The sequence below is a fragment of the Schistocerca serialis genome, chromosome 1 (genome assembly GCF_023864345.2).
Source record: "Schistocerca serialis cubense isolate TAMUIC-IGC-003099 chromosome 1, iqSchSeri2.2, whole genome shotgun sequence".
NCBI lineage: Eukaryota > Metazoa > Arthropoda > Insecta > Orthoptera > Acrididae > Schistocerca > Schistocerca serialis.
In genome coordinates, this window is record NC_064638.1 from 370,408,218 (window position 1) to 370,433,171 (window position 24,954).

Here is a 24,954-nt window from a genome sequence, read left to right on the forward strand (position 1 = left end):
GACTGCACAAATTATTTAATGCCCTTCAGTATGTATGATGTTGTTGTGGTCTTCAGTCCAGAAACTGGTTTGATGCAGTTCTCTATGCTACTGTATTCTGTGCAAGCTGCTTCATCTCTGAGTAACTACTGCAACCTACTTCCTCCAAATTTCTAAGGCTTCTATTCTCTTCTTGTCTAAACTAGTTATCATCCATGTTTCACTTCCGTACATGACTACACTCCATACATACTTTCAGAAAAGGCTTCCAGGCACTTAAATCTATACTCGATGTTAACAAATTTCACCTCTTCAGAAATGCTTTCCTTACCATAGCCAGTCTACATTTTATATCCTCCCCACTTCAAGTCATCAGTTATTTTGCTTCCCAAATAACTTATTTATTACCTTAAGTGTCTCATTTCCTAATCTAATACCCTCAGCATCACCTGATTTAATTAGACTACATTCCATTATCCTCAATTTGCTTTTGTTGGTGTTCACATTATACCCTCCTTTCAAGGCATTGTCCATTCCAGTCAACTGCTCTTCCAGGCTCTTTGCTGTCTCTGACAGAATTACAATGTCATCGGCAAATCTTGAAGTTTTTATTTCTTCTCCATGGATTTTAATTCCTACTCCAAATTTTTCTTTTGTTTCCTTTACTGCTTGCTCAATATACAGACTGAATAACATTGTTGATAGGCTACAACACTGTCTCACTTCATTCTCAACCACTGCTTCCATTTCATGCCCCTCAACTCTTATAACTGCCATCTGGTTTCTGCACAAATTGTAAATAGCCTTTTGCTCCCTATATTTTACGCCTCCCACCTTCAGAATTTGAAAAGAGTATTCCAGTCAACACTGTCAAAAGCTTTCTCTAGGTCTACAAATGCTAGAGATGTAGGTTTGCCTTTCCTTAATCTATCTTCTAAGATAAGTTGTAGGAACAGTATTGCCTCGTGTGTTCCAACATTTCTACGGAATCCAAACTGTATGTCTCATATGTCTTCCTCACCATATCATAGAGTTTTGTCATGGTTGGCTCTTGATAGGCTATCAGTAGTTCTAATACAGTATGTATCTATATTCTTTTGGAATGTTATGAAACCTACTGTCTCCATTAGGAAATAAAACAGATTTTTAATTCTATCTTTTGCAAACACTTAGAAGCACTTCACTGGACTGTGGAATGAATATATAATCTAAATATATTAATTCACATGTAAAATATTTATTTTAGATTGGTCTTTGATGATGATATGGTTTGGTTCAACTAAACGGTCATCAGTACCCGTACAAAGTCCAAACTGTTTCCAGTCCAATGTTTTTCACAGTCCATTCGAGCCACTGTGAAGGATGATGATGAAATGATGAAGACAATACAAACACCCAGCCCCGGGCACAGAAAATCCCCAATCCAATCGGGAATTAAACCTGGGACCCAGTGATCCAGAGATAGCAACGCTAGCCACTAGACCACGAGCTGCAGACTTAAGGTCGACTGTAGGGGGGGGGGGGGGGGGGGAGGGGGGGGGGACTTCGGTTTATTGGGAGAATTCTCGGAAAAGTACAGATCATCTATAACAGAGACCAGGTATAGAACACTTCTGCAACCTATTCTTAAGTACTGAACAGGTGAATGGGATCCCAACAAGGCTGGATTAAAGAAATACAAGGACATAATTTAGAGGTCTGTTGCTAGATGTGTTACCAGTAGGTTCAATTAACGCATGAATTTTACGGAAATGCTCCATGAACTCAAATGTGAATCTCTGGAATGAAAAAGCCTTCCTTATGCAAAACAATATTGAGAAAGTAGGGAATTGGCATTTGTAATGGACTGTACAATGATTTTACTGCCACCAGCATAAAGAGAATGAATGGCTCGTATGGAGGAGGAATATTGACAGTCATTCTTCCATCACTTCATTTGTGAATGTAACAACAGGAAAGGCAATGACCATCACTTGTACACAGTATCGTAAGGATTTTGTGGCTAGCAGAATACGTATGTAAATCTAGAATGGATTTATGGAAATCAATATACAGGATGTATCACAATTAATGGCGTAAATGCATACGGTTGGAAGTACACGATACTAGAAGCAAAAAAGTCTCAGCAAACATAGGGTCAAAAGTGCATACCTTAAGAGCTATGAGCAACTTTTCATCTTTGATACTGCGAAGCAAATCTCTTCTACTGCCAGCTCTTTCTTTCCATATTTTGGGAAGTGGCAGTATGGACAAAAACAAGAAAAAAATGTCCAGTAAACATTTGCTCTAAAATGCATACATTAAGAGCTATGAGCACTTTTTCATCTTCACCTCTTTTAAACTCTTCTAATGAACAAATCCTCATAACTTTTAAGGTGTGCATTTTAGAGCACATGTTTACTGGACATTTTTTTCTTGTTTTGATCGAGCCACTTTCCAAAATATGAAAGCAAAGAGCTTGCAGTAGAAGAGATTTGTTTCACAGTATCAAAGATGAAAAATTTCTCATAGCTTTCAAAGTATGCATTTTTGACACTATGTTTACTGAGACTTCTTTGCTTCTAGTATCGTGTACTTTCAACTGTATGTGTTTATGCCATTAATTATGATACACCCTCTATATAATTTAAGCTTGAAGGTTGTACTGGATTTCAGAAAGGTATCTTCTCATGCTGGACATCAGCATCAAAAAGAAAGAAACTTCTCAATAGCAAATATGTTAGTATTTCTGAACTTCCACGTTTTCTTTCTTCTCTCAAGGCAGGACAATCACTGCCTAAGTACATAAATTTAGATTATTGTTGGTGTACAACGCATTATAATTAATCAAAGTGTCCATATTTCTGATAGTTCTCTCAGGTAATGTAACTATTGCTTCTTCCTGTTGCAACATATTGCTTCCAGTGCAGTATTAAACAATGTCCTTATAAGACGGGTGTTGTTTTAATGAACTTAATAATCCCAATCGGCAAAAGTGGCCTTCAGGAGACAGCCATTGCACAAGTGCAGATTACTTTAGTCTCAAAAATGTTTTAATTGCTTATAAAACAGCAAACAGCATATGGAAAGCAACTGGTAATATTAAACTGATGAAATTAATGGTAGAGAACATCTTTCTTTTTGTGCTTGCTCTCACATGTTTATATCCTTTCCCACCTCCAAGAATTCTTTACAGTTTATCAACATGGTCATTTTACATAATGGAAGAAGAGAAATAGCAGATAAATGTAGTGCATTTTTCAGTGCTTGAAACTAAAATAAATTACAGCTGTGTGTCAGAGAACCAAAAATACTTTAATAATATTTTCAAATTTTACAACTCTTTAATATTAAAGTCATTTTCTGTATTGAGAAAATATAAATATCGATTTACAATGTATATACACTCCAAAAGTCTGGTTGCTGTGTGTGTGTGTGTGTGTGTGTGTGTGTGTGTTTATGTGTGTGTGTGTGTGTGTGTGTGTGTGCGTGTTTTAATGCAGAGCAGAATAAGGCAAGATGGCAAATAATACTAAAAGGTAAAGATCAGTAGGATGAGAAAAAGGAGTGGGTCACTGGGAATAATAGGGAGTCACAGAGAAGGAAATAAGGAACATGAGGATATGGCCATTGAAGTATACATGGGCAGAATTCTTTAATTCCTAGCTGGTGGAGCATCTTCTACAACAAGTGTTCTGCAAATTATGTCATATCCAGTTCTGTTGTGCCTAAAAAGAAAGAGCACAAAGCACACTGGAAACAAGACAGCTAAAATCAAATTTTTTATTAAAGACCTGGCAAAAGCCCAAAACATGCCTGGATCAGTGCCTGGTGTAACCAAAACAATATCAGGACGACCCTCAACATCTGTTACCCTTTCACACAAAACCACACGAATTCCTAGCACAGCCTTTCCTGGAGTTGCACCTCCCATACGGGGTCCTATGCCTCTCCTTATCCAAAAGGCCTATAAAACAAAGAGAGAAATTACATTTCTGTATAAGGGTAAGACATTTATAAATACACTTAATTTCCTACCCTTTCATTAATTTTTGATGATGACATTTTTAGCCATATTTCTAAGTAAACTGATGACATGAAACACAAATAATTAACTATGTGATATTTACCTCAAAAAGACAGACCACAAGTCTGTGTATCATTTCAAGCAGTAAGATTTCAGATGTCATTTCAACAGCAACTTTGTAGTCCATTTTAACATTTCTGTTCAGTAGATCAAAGTCGTACTTCTCAAGGTCTCTGGAAAAATTGTAATAATTAACAGGTTAGTTATTTTTACATAAATCAACAATGGTTCACATTGACACTGACTACTGTAAGCCAAAATAACAAGAAGTGACAAAATGGAATCAACACCACCTTATAAGTATGAGAGAGAGACACGAAGATCAGGCTACAAGCTAAAGTATAAGTAAGGATTCTTCCATTTGCACTTCATAAAGTCGGTAGCCTGCTCAGAAGATATTCAGTGGTTATAGTCCACTGGCTGATTGCTATCCCTTCAAAAGCCAATCTACAAAAGAGATTGCTTGTAAAACTGTTGTGCATTTCATCCTGCAGTGCTGTTCAAGGGTTTGGGATACACCAAACAGGACCAACAGGGTATACTGAACATACAGCACAGAAGTCAACAGCTTTCTGACTAATGGGATAGCATTAAGGAAATGCTCAGAAAATTGACCTGGCAAATGCTTCAAGATAAAGGCTACGTTCCTGCAAAAGCCTGCTAACAAACTTCCACGAACACAATTAAATGAAGAGTTAAGGAACATACTATGGTCTTGCCCATTTGTTCTCGTAGCATGCAGAGACATGTAAGCATTCATTCTTCCCACACTCCATATGCGAATGGGATGGAAAGAGATCCTAATACATGGTACTGCAGGAAGTATCCTGTCATGCACTTCACATTGGTTTGCAGAGTGCAGATACAGATGTAAGAATATGGACGCAGATGTAGACAGATAAATGACACTTTCGATTTGGGGAACACGAAAAATTCCAAGGGACACAAGCGTGGCAAGTAAGATGGGTAATAACTGCTGTACAAGAAAGGCAGTGTGTGGCTGGGATTTGTTATAGAACAGGGCCCAGTTACTTTGTTTGGTATATTGGGTGCGTATCCATTCAATGTGTCTCACGACAAATTCCTACTTCTGTGCTATTAATCGCAGTGTCACATGACAATCCTGGGAAAAATATTCCTTCACTTTGCATATGTTATTCAGAATGCAAGCAGTTGCAGACCACCCAGTTCGGGGAGGAGTCTCCCATGGCATCCCATCTTTGTAGGAAATGTTTAAACCACTTGTAAACACACTTCAAAGGACTCTCTTTCAGCATATTCAAAATGGAATTTTCACTCTGCAGCAGTTTCTGCACTGATATGAAACTTCTTGGCAGATTAAAACTGTGTGCCAGACTTCCAAACTGCGTTCTGACTTCAAATCTCGGTCACCACACAGTTTTAATCTCCCAGGAAGTTTCAACAGCATATTCGTTAACTGATCTCTTTTGAATATTGACCACATGCACTATCTTTTCATTCTGCAATGTACTGTTTACACACAAAAAGCACACTCGCAGTGGCTATGCTCAGGAACTTAATAAGACTTGCCCAGCATGGGATCTGTTGGTGGCACACCTTTAAGACTGTGAGCACTGTGACATCATTCACTGACAGAGGTTTTATGCCTAAACCTCATGCACTTAAATCATTTAGTACATGAAAGAAAACTGGGTTTGACATGACACCTATAAATCATGACCTTAACTTCCTTGGGTAAAAGACTTCAATCACAGGTGAGGCTGAAAGGTCCAATGTCAATCCTATTATCCTCAGGCCCCATTGGAGTACAACAAACAAAATACACTTCATACTGCTCTCGGTTGGAATGCAGTTCATCTGTTAATAGCATTAAGTCTCAATAAAAGATGAGACTTTGATTTCTGTTGTGTTTGTTATGAGGCAATATGGTGACTGGTATATCCCCAACCTTGTCCTCAGTCTTCATGCTTGATGTCTTTCCCAACAGTAATGTCATCTTTCTGCAGTATAACTGTCTATGTCTTAGAGCCAGATCAAGGAACATTTTAGTGAGCTCCTATTGATACCTCAACAAATGAATTCAACTGATTTAAAGCCATCTGGGTCCTATGAGACATATGCAAATCAGCGGCCTGTTATATACGTGAATTGCATGACCTGTGCATAGACATCTAATGCCACATATCTTCACAAACCTTCCAACCAACTGTTGCATCCCTGATACACAGAATCCATGCTGTATTTCGTTCCAAAGATGGATAAACAAGTTATTAAGCAGGTGGTCATAATGTTTTGGTTTGTTAGTGTACATGAGGAGTTCACAACTCAGGCATCATCAGAGAAAGCACTGCATTGTCAGTGAGAGATAACCATTATGGTAAATGATGAGCCCCCCATGACAGATTGTCTACTACACTAAATTTTGAGTGTGAACATATATCCACTCTCATAACAGGTGCAGGGGATCACAACACATGACGGATAGATTATACATCACGTAAGACATCCTTCCAAAAAGGGGCTGAACTTCTGTGATATTTAGACAAGTGGAACAAAAAAAGTTGGACATGTCGTGATGTGAGCTAAAACTGACAGTTTTCCTGGTAACAGCTAACTTGTCCATGTGAAAGCTTGACTAAGTATAAGACTTCTTTTAGTCACCTCTTAAAACAGGCAGGAGTTACATGGGTTTATTCTAGCCTCTGGAACCACAGGACAATAGATGAAATTTCCATTTTGGATACCAGTACTCCTAGTCTAAATTCTACTTTCCAACATTCTTTTACAAAAAATAAATATTGAGAGGGAGAGAAACAAGAAAAATTTAGTGAATCTATAAATATATATGTTCCAGAACGTTCAGCAAAATGATCCATTGCAACTTGGTAACATTTCTCAAAGTGAAATACTTCCACACATCAATCACATTTTTTAAAAAAATTTAAGGATATAATTTTTTTCTCTTTTCTCCAGAACAAAGTGATTTCTTGTTGTCTTGTCTGACTGATCCACCAATTTACTTGTACAGGTTATTTCAAATGCTTTGGCAGTCAGAACTATCACAACAGACAGTGGTTCCAGTAATGCGAACAATGAGTGTTGTGATCAGCTTAAACAGTAAGTCTCCCACTTTATTGGTTTCCAGAAAGTATATATTTTCAAGTACATATGAATGACATCATTAATTTGACTATTTCTATACCACATCCAACAAGAAAATCTTCTTAATGTCTGAAAAGGTGTTTCTTAATTTATTCATCCCACTTTATGAATTTATTATGACAAAGCATTTGCATATGGATTCTTTTTTTTTAACATCAAGGAAAGGGACCAACATATTGTTCTTCACAGTGTTTTAACTTAAGGAAATTACAAGAAATTTATACTAATGGGACATCTGGATCAGTCACAAAGCACCTATATGTATTCCATATCTATTTTTAAGCTTTCCGCATTCTGTTCAAAATATCTTGGTGCATAGTATTAGTTGACGAGGCAGCACTACCTTAGTACTACAAGTTGTTGACAAACTCTCTGTCTTCATTTCCAGTTTTTAGATGGACTGATGAAGAATTTCTATTCAACACAAATCTTACTGTCTTGGTTTTCTGATTTTGAGATCACTGCCATACATTCTTCATCCAGAGATCTAGTTTAGCATGTTTTGACCCCATATCATTCTGGCATCAGTGATGACTAGATTACTGGGAATTGCACTCTCTCTTCTGACGGCTTTTCGAATTTCATCCATTACTAATGTATGAGTGGTGACAGACAATTTCCTTGTTAGAACTTACTCTTCATTTCAAACCAATCTGATCTCCTCTGGATCAATATACCACCCTTGGTCTCATCACAGCATTGTCGTACTCTTGTAATGATACTCTCGGACACTTTCTTATGCTTTTCAGTATATAAGGTTGGTGCATAAATTTATAGCATTTTTGTTTTGAATGTCGGTAATTTAGTTGCTACCGGATACTGGAGTTCACATATCGTCATTTTGTCATTTGGAGATAATGAGTGGAGCTGTGGACACTAGAAAATGGAGTGTCAAGTGTAGAAATCAGAACATTTCTGACATATTCTTTTGTTTGAGTTCAATAGAGGGGTGAAAGCAGTGGAGCCACCCACAAAATGGAGATAATGCCATTGGACAGTGAATGGTAAGAAAATGGTTTTCTCATTTTAAGGAGGATTGTTTTGACATCAATGACTCTCCATGTTTAGGAAGACACTTGAGGTTTGATAAAGATTGTTTAAACACATTAATCCACAATAATCTGTGTCTGTGTACTTGAGGACAGGCAAATGTGGTGAACTGTGATCATTCTACCACCGTGGAATATTTGCATCCAACGGGGAAGGTTAAAATAATCTGATGCAAGTGAACTGCATGCTCTAAGCCAAAATCATAAAAATCAGCAAGTGGTCATATGTGCATCTCTGCAAGCTCGTCATCATCAATTGGCTCATGAACAACACCGACCATTCCTATGCTGTATTGTTACTAGTGACGAGAAATGGTGGCTTTATGGTAGCATAAGGGAAAGAAATGAATGGTTGACCCCCAAAAAAAGCAGCAACTCCCCATCCCAAGACCTGCACGCATAACACCGACACAAAAGATGTTTCGCAGGTTAGAATGGCGATGGTGTGTGTACTGCGAATTGCTTCTCTGAAATGTAACCATCACTGATGACATTTATTGTTACCAAGTGAGACATCTTGCAGACGCAATCCAAGGATAACAACCAGGACACCTGCATTCAGTGATGCTACTTCATGATAATGCCTGCCCACATAGTACTAGACTGACAAAAAACACTACACAGGAGTTGAGTTGGGTAATCATTCTGTACCCATCTTATTCATCTTATCTTGTGACCTCAGATTTTCACCTTTTCTCCTCTCTCCCACACAACCTTCAAGCAGCTTCCTTTCCAGATGAAAATTCACTCCAAACATGGCTTGACAAGTTCACCGCCTCAAATCCATGTGACTTCTACAGTAGAAAGTTGCCCCAGTACTGGCAGACTGTTCTAAGCAGTGCAGGAGAATATATTATGGTTGACTGAAGTCTCTGTTAGCATTTGTTGTATTTACTAAAATTGTGGAAATACGCTATGAACTTATGCATCAACCTAATATTTTCACGAGGAACATGGTTACATGCCTTTTTAGTATCCACAAAGACAGTTATGAGTTAGCTGAATTTTCTGTCTGTGCTTGGCGGAACATGATAACAATATTAAATTGGAAGCATTTCCTCATATTCTTTGAAACTATGTTTATGTGATCACGAACTGGCTTCCGCCTTCTAGATCACCTTCAGTGGCAACTGAATGTCACAAGCTCAGTTAAAATTACATGTGACTTACACAGATATTATTTACACAGAAGTGACATGTAGAGTGTTTACGTAGGAAAACATCACTTTTTGCCACGCAGAAATAATTCCATTAATTAAAAGAGGAAACAAAGTTTTTTGCGTGAAGATACATGTAACAACTGATAAAAAATAATTGTGATTTTATACCTTTAATCTAATACTTATAATTAAAACTTAATTTAACAGTAAGGAAAAAGGAAATCTGAGTTTGGCCATTTAATACTAAGCTGACATTCTGTGTCATATGCTTGTTGAATTCCAGCATTTCCAGTAGTGTCATCTTTCTGCTTTTCACAAGAGAATAAAAAATTTCAAATTTAGATTAAAATTGTAAATTCAACTTTATTCTTGCTCATTTGTTACATGTATCTCTACAAAAAAATTTATTTCCTTTTGAGTTAATGCAACTATTTCTGTGTGACAAAAAATGTAATTTTTTCCAAAACACTCTACATGCGATTTTTGTTTCTTCTGTAAAAATAATATCTGTGTAAAGTGCACATTATCTTATTTGCGTTTGCGACATTCAGTTGTCGTCTGAAGGTGGCTTAAGAAGCTGAAACCTGGGTCAAGATCAAATAAATAAACTTTTTCCAACATTAGGAAGCGTTTCCTACTTATTATTAAAATATAAGCATTTTATTTTTCTTCCATTATTCCTCATAAAGCATAATTGTGGTAAATATGATGTCATGAGGTCTAAAACTATGCTGTCTTTCCTCAAGCATAAGTTCAATAGACCTCAAGCATAAGTTAAACAGGTTTTTCCTACTCTGTCCTCACATGGAGGCAAAGTTACACCTTTGTAGTTGAGTGTATCTTCCTATCACCCTCTTGAATAGTGAGATGAAGATTCCCTGTTTTCAATCATTGCTTATTGCATTTTATTTCCACACAGACATTGCCGGCCAATGCTTCCAAGTACCTTGATTGGGTACACACTGCAAGCTGCCTTGTTCTCCAGCTTATTACTGTCTTTTCCACTCAAACTGCCTATCTTTATACCCTCACATTCATGCAGCCTACCAAAAAGTTATTATGCCCTTTACAGTTCAATAGATTGTTCAAGCATGTTTGAAACTAATTTACTATCAGGGTCTCTATTCTTGTCGCTTCACCATTAGGAATTCTACTAATGGGATACATTTTTTATTAATTCTTCTTTCCATAAAGTTGCTCCCCTGTTTTACATGAGATCCTTTCCTTCTGGTTTGACATACGACCCTCTCTACACAGGTGCTCTTCATGCCACTCATTCCACAAGGCTATTACTTCAGATTTTTGTGTTTGGCTCTGTTGCTCATATACTTTATCCTCAGTGCATACAATAGTCACTTTCACAGTTTTCTGTTCTTCATATAACAATTGCAACTCTTCTCTCAGCAACAATTTGTGGGCCTCTTCTCTGATTTTTTTTTTTGCTTTATGCTTGGTTCAGTGATGGCCTTACACACACAGGCTCAGTAAATGTTCTCATTCTGCATTTCTGTTTCCCATTTCATAAAAACCAAATCTACGTTCATACCCCTTCAGTCTGCATCAACTGTTATAATACTCTCTTCCAAGTCATTTCAGGATGGGCTTTTTCGTTATTTTAGCATCTTAGTTAAGGGGCAAATACTAGGACATTCACGTTCACTGTAGACCTATCTACATCTACATTTATACTCAGCGAGCCACCCAACGGTGTGTGGCGGAGGGCACTTTACGTGCCACTGTCATTACCTCCCTTTCCTGTTCCAGTCGCGTATGGTTCGCGGGAAGAACGACTACCTGAAAGACTCCAAGCGTGCTCTAATCTCTCTAATTTTACATTCGTGATCTCCTTGGGAGGTATAAGTAGGGGGAAGCAATATATTCGATACCTCATCCAGAAACGCACCCTCTCGAAACCTGGCGAGCAAGCTACACCGCGATGCAGAGCCCCTCTCTTGCAGAGTCTGCCACTTGAGTTTGTTAAACATCTACGTAACGCTATCACGGTTACCAAATAACCCCGTGACGAAACGCGCCGCTCTTCTTTGGATCTTCTCTATCTCCTCCGTCAACCCGATCTGGTACGGATCCCACACTGATGAGCAATACTCAAGTATAGGTTGAACGAGTGTTTTGTAAGCCACCTCCTTTGTTGATGGACTACATTTTCTAAGGACTCTCCCAATGAATCTCAACCTGGTACCCGCCTTACCAACAATTAATTTTATATGATCATTCCACTTCAAATCGTTCCGCAAGCATACTCCCAGATACTTTACAGAAGTAACTGCTACCAGTGTTTGTTCCGCTATCATATAATCATACAATAAAGGATCCTTCTTTCTATGTATTCGCAATACATTACATTTGTCTATGTTAAGGGTCAGTTGCCACTCCCTGCACCAAGTGCCTATCCGCTGCAGATCTTCCTGGATTTCGCTACAATTTTCTAATGCTGCAACTTCTCTGTATACTACAGCATCATCCGTGAAAAGCCGCATGGAACTTCCGACACTATCTACTAGCTCATTTACATATATTGTGAAAAGCAATGGTCCCATAACACTCCCCTGTGGCACGCCAGAGGTTACTTTAATGTCTGTAGACGTCTCTCCATTGATAACAACATGCTGTGTTCTGTTTGCTAAAAACTCTTCAATCCAGCCACACAGCTGGTCTGCTATTCCATAGGCTCTTACTTTGTTTATCAGGCGACAGTGCGGAACTGTATCTAACGCCTTCCGGAAGTCAAGAAAAATAGCATCTACCTAGGAGCCTGTATCTAATATTTTCTGGGTCTCATGAACAAATAAAGTGAGTTGGGTCTCACACAATCGCTGTTTCCGGAATCCATGTTGATTCCTACATAGTAGATTCTGGGTTTCCAAAAACGACATGATACTCGAGCAAAAAACATGTTCTAAAATTCTACAACAGATCGACGTCTAGTTCCTCTGAAGTCCATGAATAAATTGGTTATCCTTTTATTAACAAATTCAAACCTATGGAGTAAAAATACCACCCTGTTCTTCAATAATGCTTGGTTTGCAGACCAACAAAGCCCATAGTCCAACCAGAAACTTAAATTTACTGATTTTCTTCCATTATGTTTCGCTTAGCTATAAAATCTGAGTTTTGCAACTAAATTACGTGTAAAGGAGACAATTTACCAGAAAGCTAAAGCATAGGGACATTGACAGGCACAAAAAAGAATGAAGACTTTGCTAGCTTTCAGATAAATCATTTAATGAGCTGGAGTACACGTGCCCGCATGCATGCACGGGCACACACACACACACACACACGCACACGGTAAATTATAGCGAACAGGTTTGAGTGTGTGTGTGTGTGGGGGGGGGGGGGGGGGGGGGAGGGAGGAGGAGGGGTGCATGCACATCTGCGTACTCTAGCTCATGGCAGAACTTATCCGAAAGCTAGCAAAATTGTCATTCTTTTCTTGTGCTGTCAATGACTTAATGCTTCTGCTAACCAGTGAATGTGTTCTTTACATTTAAATTATTTACATTCAGCTAGAACTTTCCTTATATTTAGCTCAAACTTTTCTTTGTTACAAGAGTCAATCATTACTTAAGTTTTGTGTCTTATTTAATGTTCCCGGCCTCAATTTTAGTCACTTTTAAATCTTGTGGTTGGTATTGCATTAAGCTGTTGACCATCATTCAGATCATGTTGTGTGTGTGTGTGTGTGTGTGTGTGTGTGTGTGTGTGTGTGTGTACTTTTATTTCTTAATTTTACATTCAATGTTTTTTTTTAGTGTTGAAAGTCCATTTTTATCCACACACTATTGGGTGGAGACCTGATCAATGGGTACCATATAGTGCTTAGTTGCTACTTTTCATCTTTTAACAGCTGAAGTGCAACACAAAAAGCTTGAACCCATTATCACAATGGTATTGCTAGAAAAACACTAGCAACACATTACTGCACATCATAACAAAATTATTGTGCCCTACTGCACACTAAAATTGTTTGGAAGGAGAGCCAAGAGAAGTCTAACAAGTAAAGGCAGAAACTCACCTTATTGTTGAGTCATTGATAGACACACAGTAAGGTCGAAAAATGTTGCTATCCTTCAGGTATAACAGAACATACACACAGATCCATAGATAAATTGTACCAGTCAACTATATTGTGCTGACACTGCTGCTGAAATGCAATCACAGCACAATTTAGTCTGCTAGGACTATAGAGCTGTGCACATGTGTGTGTGTTCTGTTATCTTTGAAAAAGGATTCGTCTGAAAGTTCAGCAAAATTTAATATGGTATGGAAAGTTATGGCAGGATATAAACAATTTAGGAGAAAAGGCAACAACTTGAATTAGAGGCATTGGGTTGTTGGTACGCAAAACCCCTTTCTCTCCCCAGACACACGTATAGCTACAGTGAGCCAGTTGCATACACAATGGTGGAAATGCAATTCAGCAGGCTAATTGTGGCGAGGGGTTGTTTTGGGTGAATTGGGCGAGGAGAGAAAAGAGAGGAGAGATGGAGGGTTGGGGAAGTGTAGGTGAGGACTTGGAGACAGACAGAAAGTCTATGACATAGGAATATGGAAGGGAGAGGCTGCAGGTACATGGGCTCAGAATGTAACATAGGAGCACTGGAACCAGTGATTTCTTGCAGAAGATGACGACATGAGGGAGGGGCTAGTGAGGGATGACAGAGCAGAGGCAAGGGAGACTGTGGGACAGAGGAATGGGGTGCAGGGGCTGAGCAGCGACGGAGGCCAGGAGGACTACGAAATGAACATGTTGCAAAGTAACTCCCACCATATATGCAGTTCATAAAGGCTGATAGTGTGGGGAGGAGACGGATCCAGGTGAGACGGTTTGTGGAACAGCCACTGAACTCCAGCATGTTGTGCTCGGCACTAAACAATGTATTTTATCACTGGATGCACAACTCTGCTCTCGGCTGCATTCTAACAATGGCCATTCATTATGATGTATAGCTAGTTGGTGGTCATGCTCACATATAATGCTGCAAAGAAATTGCAGCAGAGCTGGTATATGACATGGTTGGTTGGTTTATTTCAACTTTGGCACTGTCTCTTATGGAATAGGAAAAGCCTGTGACAAGAGTAGAGTAGGATGTGGCGTGTGAGTGAATCAGAAAGATGTTGTAACTGTGTTTTAAACAGGGATATGTGACAAGGGGTTAGGAGAGGGACTGGCATAGGCATGGACCAGAATATTGTGTAGGCTGGATGGACAGTGGAATATCACTATAGGAAGAATGGGAAGGATTAATGGTAGAATGTCCCTCGTTTCACATCGCCAAAATTATGATTCTTGTTTATGTATCTATTTATGACTCAATGCACAGTTACATGGTGAGTTGTTACCTTTAATCAACATATTAGTTATATTCCACCGAGGAAGTTTCTCTGCCATATTTTCAGCCTCATAACCTTGAAAAATGTCAATGTTTACAGAGAATAATCATTCATGGACATGTGTAATCCATTACAGTATTAATGCACTGATACCACTGACATCTCAGTGATTCAACACACACAGTGCCTGATTAACTTTTTAAATGACCATGATGTAATACTGGTATTTCACTTTCATTACTTGGCCTTGATTAAACAAAGCTTCTATGTGAATGAACCAGTGTGTTCCTCCTTAGCACATGATATTCACATTGCATGGACAACATGTCTTTGTTTACGTACACTGAGTGGAGATACTAATAGGGGTTTAACGAAACTTCACATCTGATACTGTTCACAAGATATCTCATCCTACAGAACAATCCTCCCTAGGCCATCCATAATCAGGGGCTTTCATTACAAATTACATCAACAATAGAATTCATTTGACAGCACCATTACAACTTTGTGTTACTGCACCAACATGATCTCCATGAAATGAATTTGTCAGAGTTATGGAGAGTTCACAGGATCCCAATAGACACTGCCAAAAAGGTTCATCACAAAATTTGTACTGTATTCATAAGGAGTACCCACACAATAAAAAATATACTAGAACATACTCTTTGAGTTTTGACACATTTGTGAGATTGAAAATACAGGATGGGGCAAATAAAAGTGACTTGGACAAGTCTATACGACTGAATGTGAATGTATGCATATACCTGCAACTTGTGATGTGCACAACATGTGTGAGCCCGCCATGTGATCCACACCGGTTCAGAGTGCAGTGTGGGCTGTGTAAGTGAGAGTGGAACAGTGCAAAGGGGACACAGATACTCACATGGAGCAGCAGGTGTTCGTTGTGGAAAGTTACTTGACAACAATGTCATGGAATTAGTGTGGACAGTTGTTTGCTGAGAAGTTTAAATGTGTCAAAGTGTCAGCAAAGAGTGCCATGCAACGCTTAGTCCAAAAATGGAGCCAGACAGGATCTGTTTTGAAAAGTCAAAAAACATTTTGAAACATGTCTGTAAACCAGAAAATGTAGCTGCAGTTCACCAGAAAATGGGTCAGAGTTTTACTAAATCAACCCGCCACCTATCACTAGGGACCAGCCCATCACATTGATCAGGATGAATACTCCACCTGAACTTGAATGTGCATCCCTACTGAGTGTCTGTAGTTCATACATTAAAATCAGCAGATGCTCCACAGCACCTCCAGTTTTGTGAGTGGCTGTTTACTGAGCTAACAATGAATGGCTTTGACATGGATCTGTTTGTTACATTTAATAAAGCCTGGTTCCACCTGAGAGGTTATGTCAACTCACACAATCACAGGTTCTGAGCAACAGAGAATCTGCGTAATTTCCACAATACACTAATGCATGATCAGAAGCTTTGGTTTGGTGCGCAACACCTGCATGTCACATTGCTGGACCCATCTTCTTTATTGGACCCTTCTTCTTTCATCAGATGCTGACTTCGGGTCATTACACTGCCAATATTTTGAAACCATTTGTGGTTAATGCAGGTGGAAAAGACCTACAGTTATTTCCAACAAAGTGGAGCAACTGCCAACACAGCCAGCCAAACTATGGAGCACATTTACACACTCTTCACAAGTGACAGAACTGTTAGCAGAGGTCAGCCTTAGCTGGCCACCCAGGTCACCTGATCTGTCAGTATGTGATTACTTTGTGCGGGGAGCCCTCAAGTTTAAGGTGTATCGCAACATTACTCACAGACTTGAAGAACTGCAGCTGGCCTATTTGGATGAGACTGCAATAATTCCAGCAGTCAAGCTTTGATATGCCTTCAGCAATTTGCTGACCAGGGCCCAAAAGTGCCAAGAGATGAATGGTGGTCACTTTCAACATCTGCTTTAGTCAGGTGAGTACTGTATTTCCTTTTCTCTGCTATATTTCTTTGTACTCTAGAATCCTGTTCTCCAGGCCACTTTTATTTGCCCCACCCAATGTTTTACAGTACCCTTGAATTCTAAGAAAAGATATATTTGTGCATGGAGAGGAGGAAACAGAAGTTATTCCTCTTTCTCACTGCTTTTGCTCGTGGGGTTGGTGAGGGTCATAGGAACACAGTTGCCATGTGACAGCATGAAAGCTTACACCTACGTAATTCTGGAAGGCATAAAATCTGCTGGAACACATGGTGTACAGTACTATGGTACATATGTATACTTTGACCAAAACAGCCTTCTAGTAAACAATAATATGTTCTCCAGAAGGAATTTTCACTCTGCAGCAGAGTGGCATTTATTGGAAACTTACTGGCAGATTAGAACTGTGAGCTGGACCAGGACTCAAACCTGGTAGCTTTGTTTTGATGGGCAAGTGTTTTACAGACTGAGCTATCCAAGCACGATTCTTGATCCACCTTCACAGACTCACTTTCACCAGTACCTCATCTCCTACCTTCCAAACTTTACACAAGTCCTACTGCATATTTTGCAGGAGTAACACTCCTGGAAGAAAATGTATTGCAGAGATGCTGCTTCGAAACAGTCTAGGACCCTGCTGAGAACTTGTCTGCAGAAGGAAAAGGTCCCAGGGTTAAGTCTCAGTCCAATACACAGTTTTGCCAGGGAGTTTCAGTAAAATTGCCTGTTTTAAACAAGAATGGGTACTGTGTTTTAAGTTGAGTGCGAGAATCAAATACTGGTATTATTTGTAATTAATAAGAAGCACATACCAGTCACCCACAGACAGGAAAAGACCAACAAATACAAAGAAGACACACAGTGTAAGAAACAACCCAAAATTCAAAATGGATGAACATTCAAGTTCCTTGATACTAATGAGGTAGATGAAGACCAAAAAATGCTGACTAGATGGAAAAAATTAGTTTAGTCACAAATTTTTGTACAGTGGTAGGGTGGAGTGTCATGAACAGCGTACTAAAAGTCCTGACCAGTGTGGTGCGAATGTCGGGGTGTGGTGGCGGGCATTTAAAGGTCTTGTTTTTATTTATTCTTGCTATCATGAAAACCGCAGCTCCTAACGAAAATGTTTCTCAATACAAAATTGAAGCGCATTAAATTTCCTATAAAAATGTCCTTTTCATTTTTCCTTTTGGTCTAATAGCTTCCACACTGCGGGGGATGGAAATATTGCAGATTATTAAAGATAGTGAACATTTCATTGGTACAAAATTAATGTACATTCAAAATTGTCAAGGCTTTTGTGGCATTCTGTCTTGTTTCCTTCAGGCAATATTCGTTTCATGATTTTTGTGGCATTTAGCCAGCAGGAGTGGCTGGCTTTGTCAGAGCTGCACCCTACATTGCTGGTAGCGGCCTGGTGCTGAGCCCGCAGCTGTTGATTGTAGGTACCTGGTGTGCCAATACCTGAGAATTTTCCTGTGGTCATTACTGCTGTGGTTCTCTCTTGCAGGATCTGTTCACCTTCAGGCTTCCCTCTTTCTTGTTAAAGCTACTGTCATGTTTGTGGATTTCTATAGATTCCCTGAACAAGCAGATGTGATTGCTGTTCTCTACAGTAAGAACTTCTGTGTCAGCAAATTTTATTGTGTGGTTGGTCTCACACACTGTGTGCTCCACCATGGCTGATATCTCCACAGGTCCCAACCTGCAATCCCACTTATGTTCTGTGATCCTGGTCTTGTCCAGTCATTCCAACATAGAGTTTTCCACCAGTACAATGTATGCTGTATATTCATGACATTATAAGTGGGTCCCTTTTCTCCGTTGCTGTCGGTTTATACATAGTCTCTACACCATGTCTGTGCAATGTACAGCACAGAAAAGGTCTCAGCGCCAGCAATGGAGGGTGAAACTTTGACAATGTCAGCACTCACGCTGATGAAGTGTTAGAAAAATCATCAAACAAATGGCAGCCAAGGAGCCCGAGAGAGTGCGCAGGCAATTTGTTAAATATGTAGTTAAATAACATTGGTTAAGTACAAATATTAAGTGCTTATACCACATGTAAGTGCAGTAGAACTGTATTAAGGTATAATGTGTTACTGAGTGTAACAGGGCATAAAGGTGGGGGTGGAGGTTGGAAGCATGAGGGAAGGTGTGTTGCCAGGTTGTGATCATGCACTTCCCTGCTTTAGATAACTGCAAAATGAAGAGCGAGCAGGCAATTCTCCATTCTGTCTTCTGCATGATGACACAAAAAGCACCAACAGGCTGCTCTGCAAAGTTATACCAACCCTTCTGCAGCTTGCCTTATGAATCGCTGGTAACGCAGTGAACAGACATGCCTGGGATGTTTACTTTCACAAAGTGGATTAACACTAGATGAAATACAGATATGAATTACTAATAATACAAACACAAGAAAAGCATATAGCCAGATTCTACATAAAGCTCTGCACTGCTCTATACTGCTGCAGGGGAAATCCATTCTCAGTCATCCTGTACGGCAGTTTCCTGCCAAGAAAAGGTGACTTCCTAGACCATGAGCACTTTAGAAATGGACTATATTCCCCAGCATTTCTGTCCACTTCTCTTATGTAAGTATTCAACATAATTTCACTGAGCTCGTGTTTATGTAGTAGAGATATTGTCAGTTTATTAAGTGAATACTTACAGTTGTTAAGGGAGCTTCTATGTAAAATACATTCCTATAAGCAATGAGTGAGAAGTACTTAACTTGCAAGTGTGATGTTGGCAGTGACCTATGTAGTGTTTGTGGGATAGAGACTGGAAAGGTAGATGTGGCACCTTGCTGCTGTGTGTCATTAATAGCATACTATACAGTCATGTAGTTACTTGGTGATGAATTAATGAATGACCAAAATGTTACAGCACTTCTCTCACTATTCATTATGTTACTGGTAGACTGCATAAATCTGTTCCACTCAGGAATTGCTGGTATTTATCGAGTGGGTTGCACGGAGTGCATGCACAGTATACCTTGCAAGGCATGCATCAGTATGTCTGATGGGATAGGACTACCATTTTTAAATCTAGAAAAGTAATCTGCTGTAATGCATTCTTGACTATTGTTGAAATATCAGAAATTCAATAACACCTGCATGTCCTACTTCTGTTGCAAAGGGGGCCCGTTTAAACCCTCACACTGTTAAAAAGTATTCCAGACAGTGGTATTGGAAACAGTAAACCCACCACTGTCGAATATATATTACGCATGTTACACACGGGACAGGCTCTTCAGTGTGGTAGACAGTTTACAGCTCCAGCCGTTGAGCTTTCACAAGTGCTCCAGCCGTTGAGCTTTTATACATAACAGCAACTGCATACTCACTGAATAGCCTAAAAATAACTCCACTGCACAAACATGAGCTCTGTGCAGTTATTTTGCCTGCTCACATTAAATAACTGGACAGAAAATGCTGGGGAGGTATAGTCAGTCTGTAAACTGAAAAGTGAGCAGCGCTCCGGATGTCTTTCCTGGAAGAATGCTACAGCTGCTTTACAGCTTGAATAAGAATCAGTTTACCTCTAACACTGTAGAACAGTGTGTAGGAATTTATGTAGATTCTGTCCATATGATTTTCTCGCATCTTAGTATTACTAATAATTCACATCTGGACTCCATGTAGTGTTAATGTGCTTTGGGGAAAATAAACATCTCTTGTGCATGTCTGCACACAGCATCAACAGTGAACTATAAGGTAAGCTGCAGAAGGGCTGACATAACTTTGTGAAACATCCTATAGTTGCCTTTTGTGAAATCGTGCAGTAGAGAGAATGGGGAATTGTCTGCTTGTTCTTTGTTTTGCAGATCTGTGAAGGGAGGAACTGCATGACCACAATCCAGTGACTTACCTTCCCTCACACCTCTAACTTCCACCCCTGCCTTTCCACCGTGTTACACCAGAACACAATTTACCCCTTAATATGGCCCTACTGCACTTTGATATGATACAAACATTTAATATTTGTTCTTAACTCACAGTATTTAACAACATACATTAATTTTATACTGCTGAAACACTATCTTTAATAATTCGTGAGTTTCCCATCCCCTAAGATGCTGAAAGTATTAGTCCTGGAGGAAAAATGGATAGGACATTTTTGTAGCAAATTTAATGTAGCTGAATTTTATAACAGGAAACATTTTTGCTAGAAGCCACAGTTTTCAAGATATTTAAGAAAGACAAATAAATGTGACCCCCCGCCCACATATACCACTGGTCAGGATTTTTAGTAGGTTAGTCAATAAACCCCCAACCCCACCTCCCCACCACTCCTATTTTCCTTTCATTGACTGGACTATAACTGACAGGTCATGATGACACTTTAATTGGAAAGAAATCAGAGTGCAAGAAGAGTCAAGAGATAAATGAGACACGAGAAAGACAAAATAAGCGTGAATGTTGAGGGAGATATAATATGATAAACAAAGCTGAATCATGAACGATATACTAAGAGATAAAAGAAAGATAGATTGGGACAAGGAAGGGCACTTGGAATATTTAAAAGGAAAGCTGAATTATGATCAAGATATCAACACAGAATGCACTTGGAGAAGCGAAGGAATGGATGTTAATGAAGAAAATGGAGAACAGAAAAGTTGATGCATTAAAACATTGTATATTGTGAGAGCAAAATATTTGCTGGAGAGCAATAATGCACATCTGGACTTCAGAAATCTGTGTTTAGGTCAAAACACACTTTGTCCAACATTTTTCCAGTGAGCAGATTCCATCCCTGAAGTAATGCTCTCAAAAGTCTGCAGAATATCTACCTACAGCTGCCAAAATACTGTAATCAAAACATTTTCTAGCCACAGATTTGGGAATTGGGGGAAGTCAGAGTGTGCCAAATCTTGCAAGCAGAATGGATATTCAATTCATATTTAAATCCCTTGGTTTCTCCATTGAAAAATACTTTTATAGACTACACAAATTATTTTTTCCATCCACTCCCCTTCTCACATGGGTCACCAAGTTTGTCCACAACACTTTACCAGTATTCATTACTCATTGCCTTAAACTCTCAAAAAAGTCTTGTCAGAATATTTGTTTCAGGTGTTATCAACTTAACTTCTTTGTACAGTGCCACAAATTGCTTTGTTTGCTATTGTGTTACTTGTATGAAGTGGTAGACCCATGCATAACCCATGCTTACACATTATAACACCACTAAAGTCATCGTCTTTCTTAATGGTTCAAACATGGCGGGAATTATGTTTTCACATTTGCTCGCACATAAGACTAACTAAGCCATTCTCTGTCAATCTGATCAATCTCAATTTGTAAAATAATTATTTTACTTTTGGAGGGCAGGTAACATTCAGATGCAATTGTGACAGAGTCTAGCAAACAGGTGCACAGAAAAACTAAATTGAGAAGACACAAAATAAGTTTAAGAAAATAGACCCCCCTCTTATGACCTGTATTAAACTGTTCCTTCAAAAATAGGAAGAAGGTTATGTATATAGTGACAAATAAAAAACATTTTCTGTCTCCTACCACAACTCTACGTCTATTGTGGTCAGAAATGAATAATGCAGCTACTACAAGATGTGTACAGTCATGGTACTGCTTCAAAATAATGGAATAGGATGTAAATTGGCCATACTTCTGCTGACTGTTGAGAGGAATGTCATATAGTAACTGTGTGTGCCTGGTATCTTGATACTAAGAAAAAAGCACAGCACAAGGAGGTAATATGAAACTTTTCCTTGGCTCAGAGAATTCCCTGTCTCATGTTACATTATAGTGTTTGACACCATTATAGCATCACAAAATAATGATTCAGTCACATTTAGCTCCTCGATAAAGGATGTACCAATAAGTGGGTTAGTTTTCCAATTGACATTAAACTTCAGAAAAATGTCTTACTGTTCTTAGCTGCTATTTGCTTGCCTGTGACACTTACATTGATGTATGCTTATTTTAGCTTACAAAATAGCACATCACAAATTTATATGCATTTTAGTTCTCACTCACATAATGTCAAAATCCACAGCAACAAAAGTAATAGCTAATCTTACAAATAATAGTATGACAAAGTCCAAGAGCTCAGCAATTATCCTCTTCCACACAGCAGGTATTTTGTACACGATTCCTGAAAAAAGAAAGTGCAAATTACTTCCACTTTCACAGAGTAAACAACAATGTCGTCCATTGGGTAAGCTTTGTTTCACAGTTCCTGCCTGATTTTTATGAAATCATATTCTTCTTAAACAAAGAAATTAACACAAACATAAAATAGAGACATACCAATATCAGTCAGAATATATATATATATATATATATGCACGCACACAGTGTCTGGAACGAAGGCAGTGCTATTTTGTATTTTGCAAAGCAATGTCGGCAGTTCTCACTATCCTAAACGGTTAGTCAATGGCTAGTTTTAAGTATGTAGTACAAGAGCAGCAGACAGACTACGTGTTTCATGGCAATAAGATGAAGTAACTGTGGCACAACTGATGCGAATACTGCCTCCGAATGCACAATGTAATCAGGAACACAAAACCATTATTCAGTAAATGTAACAAAATTTTTCTTACATCAGTAATTATATAGCTGAGCTTTCTCTAATTACATCATAACTCTAACATAGCCTTATCTCATAAGATGGCATTTGATTGCTCTTCCAGCTCACAAAGAGCCTATCAGCTTTCACCCCAACCTGAAACTACATATCAGTCAGTCATCCCAAAAATAACCACCTGGCATGTCATAACTTTTTATCACATCACATTATTCATTGGCTTTGCTAACTCACAACCAAATACCTTCTACCCTAACCTACACTTCAGTCTGTGCTAAACATCAGTCTGGCACCATAACCCTCCTATGAAAATAGTTGAGAAAAAATATGGAACCTGTGGAGTTTAAGGAAAGCTTTCAAGACCAAACATGACCCTGGATAATCTGGCACAAATATTGACTGATTCTCATTTTGGAACTTTTATTGCTTTCCAAGACAACTAAACCCTATTTTTCCACTAGCAACAGATTAATATTCACTATATCATTCTCAAAGAAACTAATTGGTGAGAACACATTAAGTGATAAAATTATGTACACAGTTCCAATCTAAATACAGTATGTGTAATGAATCAGTATTTGTACAAATAATGCCATGACAAAATTTTTGCTAAAGAGAAAATATATTAAAATAGTAACAGAAGGCCTTTTCTGACTTGTCAACTCCCTCTCTACAAATAATCTTCTCATGTCTACAAACCTAATCTGTCGCTTGGCTTTCACAGTTATTCTCTGGAGACGACATTAATATGATGCTTTTAAAAGTGAAAAGGCAAGGCCTAGATTTTAAAACATTTTCGTCCTCAATCAAAAAAGATGGATAGGTTAGGGAAAGCTGGGAAGAGTGAGCAGGCACCCAGACCCGATGTTGCGAAGGTAAATTCAAGCACATTCTCCTTTTGATGTGGGCTATTTCCTTCTCATTTCAACTTGCTGTGCCTTTGTTGTTCTGGGATTCTAGAAACTTTCCTAATATTTTTGTGTTTCACCTGTTTTCCTCTTATCTTTAATCTTTCTTTTCTGGATGAAAGAAAAATTGGTTCCAACAGTTTCTATGTGTTCCAACAGTTTCTATGTGTGTCAGTCTTGGGTGCAACTTCATAATTCACAAACATGTTGTGATGTCTTTTTGGTGACTTTTCCCTTTCAGATGTGTAAATATATGCTATGAGAATGGAAAAAGCGATCAATTATGCAACTGTTGTTATTGATTACAAGGGTAGATTAGAGGATTTTTTAAATTATATTCATTGTGGATGACAAACTGCGACTGTGATTTAAATTGGCAATTTATCTGATAATAAATACACAACTGATCACTTTTTTTATGATTTATTCAACCATGAACATGTTTTCGAGCAACTGCAGGCTCATCATCATATGGAGATGTTACAAGAACATTATACTGGCCAGATTCCTGACATGAAAAATGTGCTTGTTTTTGGTTCGCAGAATTTGTTACATATACATGGGGTGGACAAAAATATGAAAACATCATGGAAACACAGCACATTACCATGAATAATGTGGTGTAAGAAACTTGTTGCCATTCAAAACAGCTTTCAGTCATCTCAGAATCGATAAATACACGCCGTTTATGGTTTTCAAGTGAGTCTTATATCATTCTACCTATGAAAAGTGGAAAGTTCAGGAAATGATGGTGGAGGTGGGTAGCACTCACACACCCTTCTATCGAAAGTATA

The 24,954-nt window shown here is 38.6% G+C and overlaps 1 protein-coding gene across 1 annotated transcript in view; it reads right to left on the reverse strand.

Annotated features, from left to right (window-relative positions):
- Positions 1 to 3,254: 3,254 nt before the first annotated feature.
- Positions 3,255 to 24,954, reverse strand: part of LOC126470551 (protein FAM8A1) — a 28,201-nt gene continuing 6,501 nt past the window's right edge. Inside the window, exons 2-4 of the mRNA XM_050098492.1 lie at positions 22,703 to 22,820; positions 4,089 to 4,218; positions 3,255 to 3,925 (exon numbers count right to left, since the gene is read on the reverse strand). Coding sequence (XP_049954449.1) covers positions 3,614 to 3,925; positions 4,089 to 4,218; positions 22,703 to 22,820 — 560 coding nt within the window. The 3' untranslated portion in view covers positions 3,255 to 3,613. The remainder of the gene's footprint in view (positions 3,926 to 4,088; positions 4,219 to 22,702; positions 22,821 to 24,954) is intronic.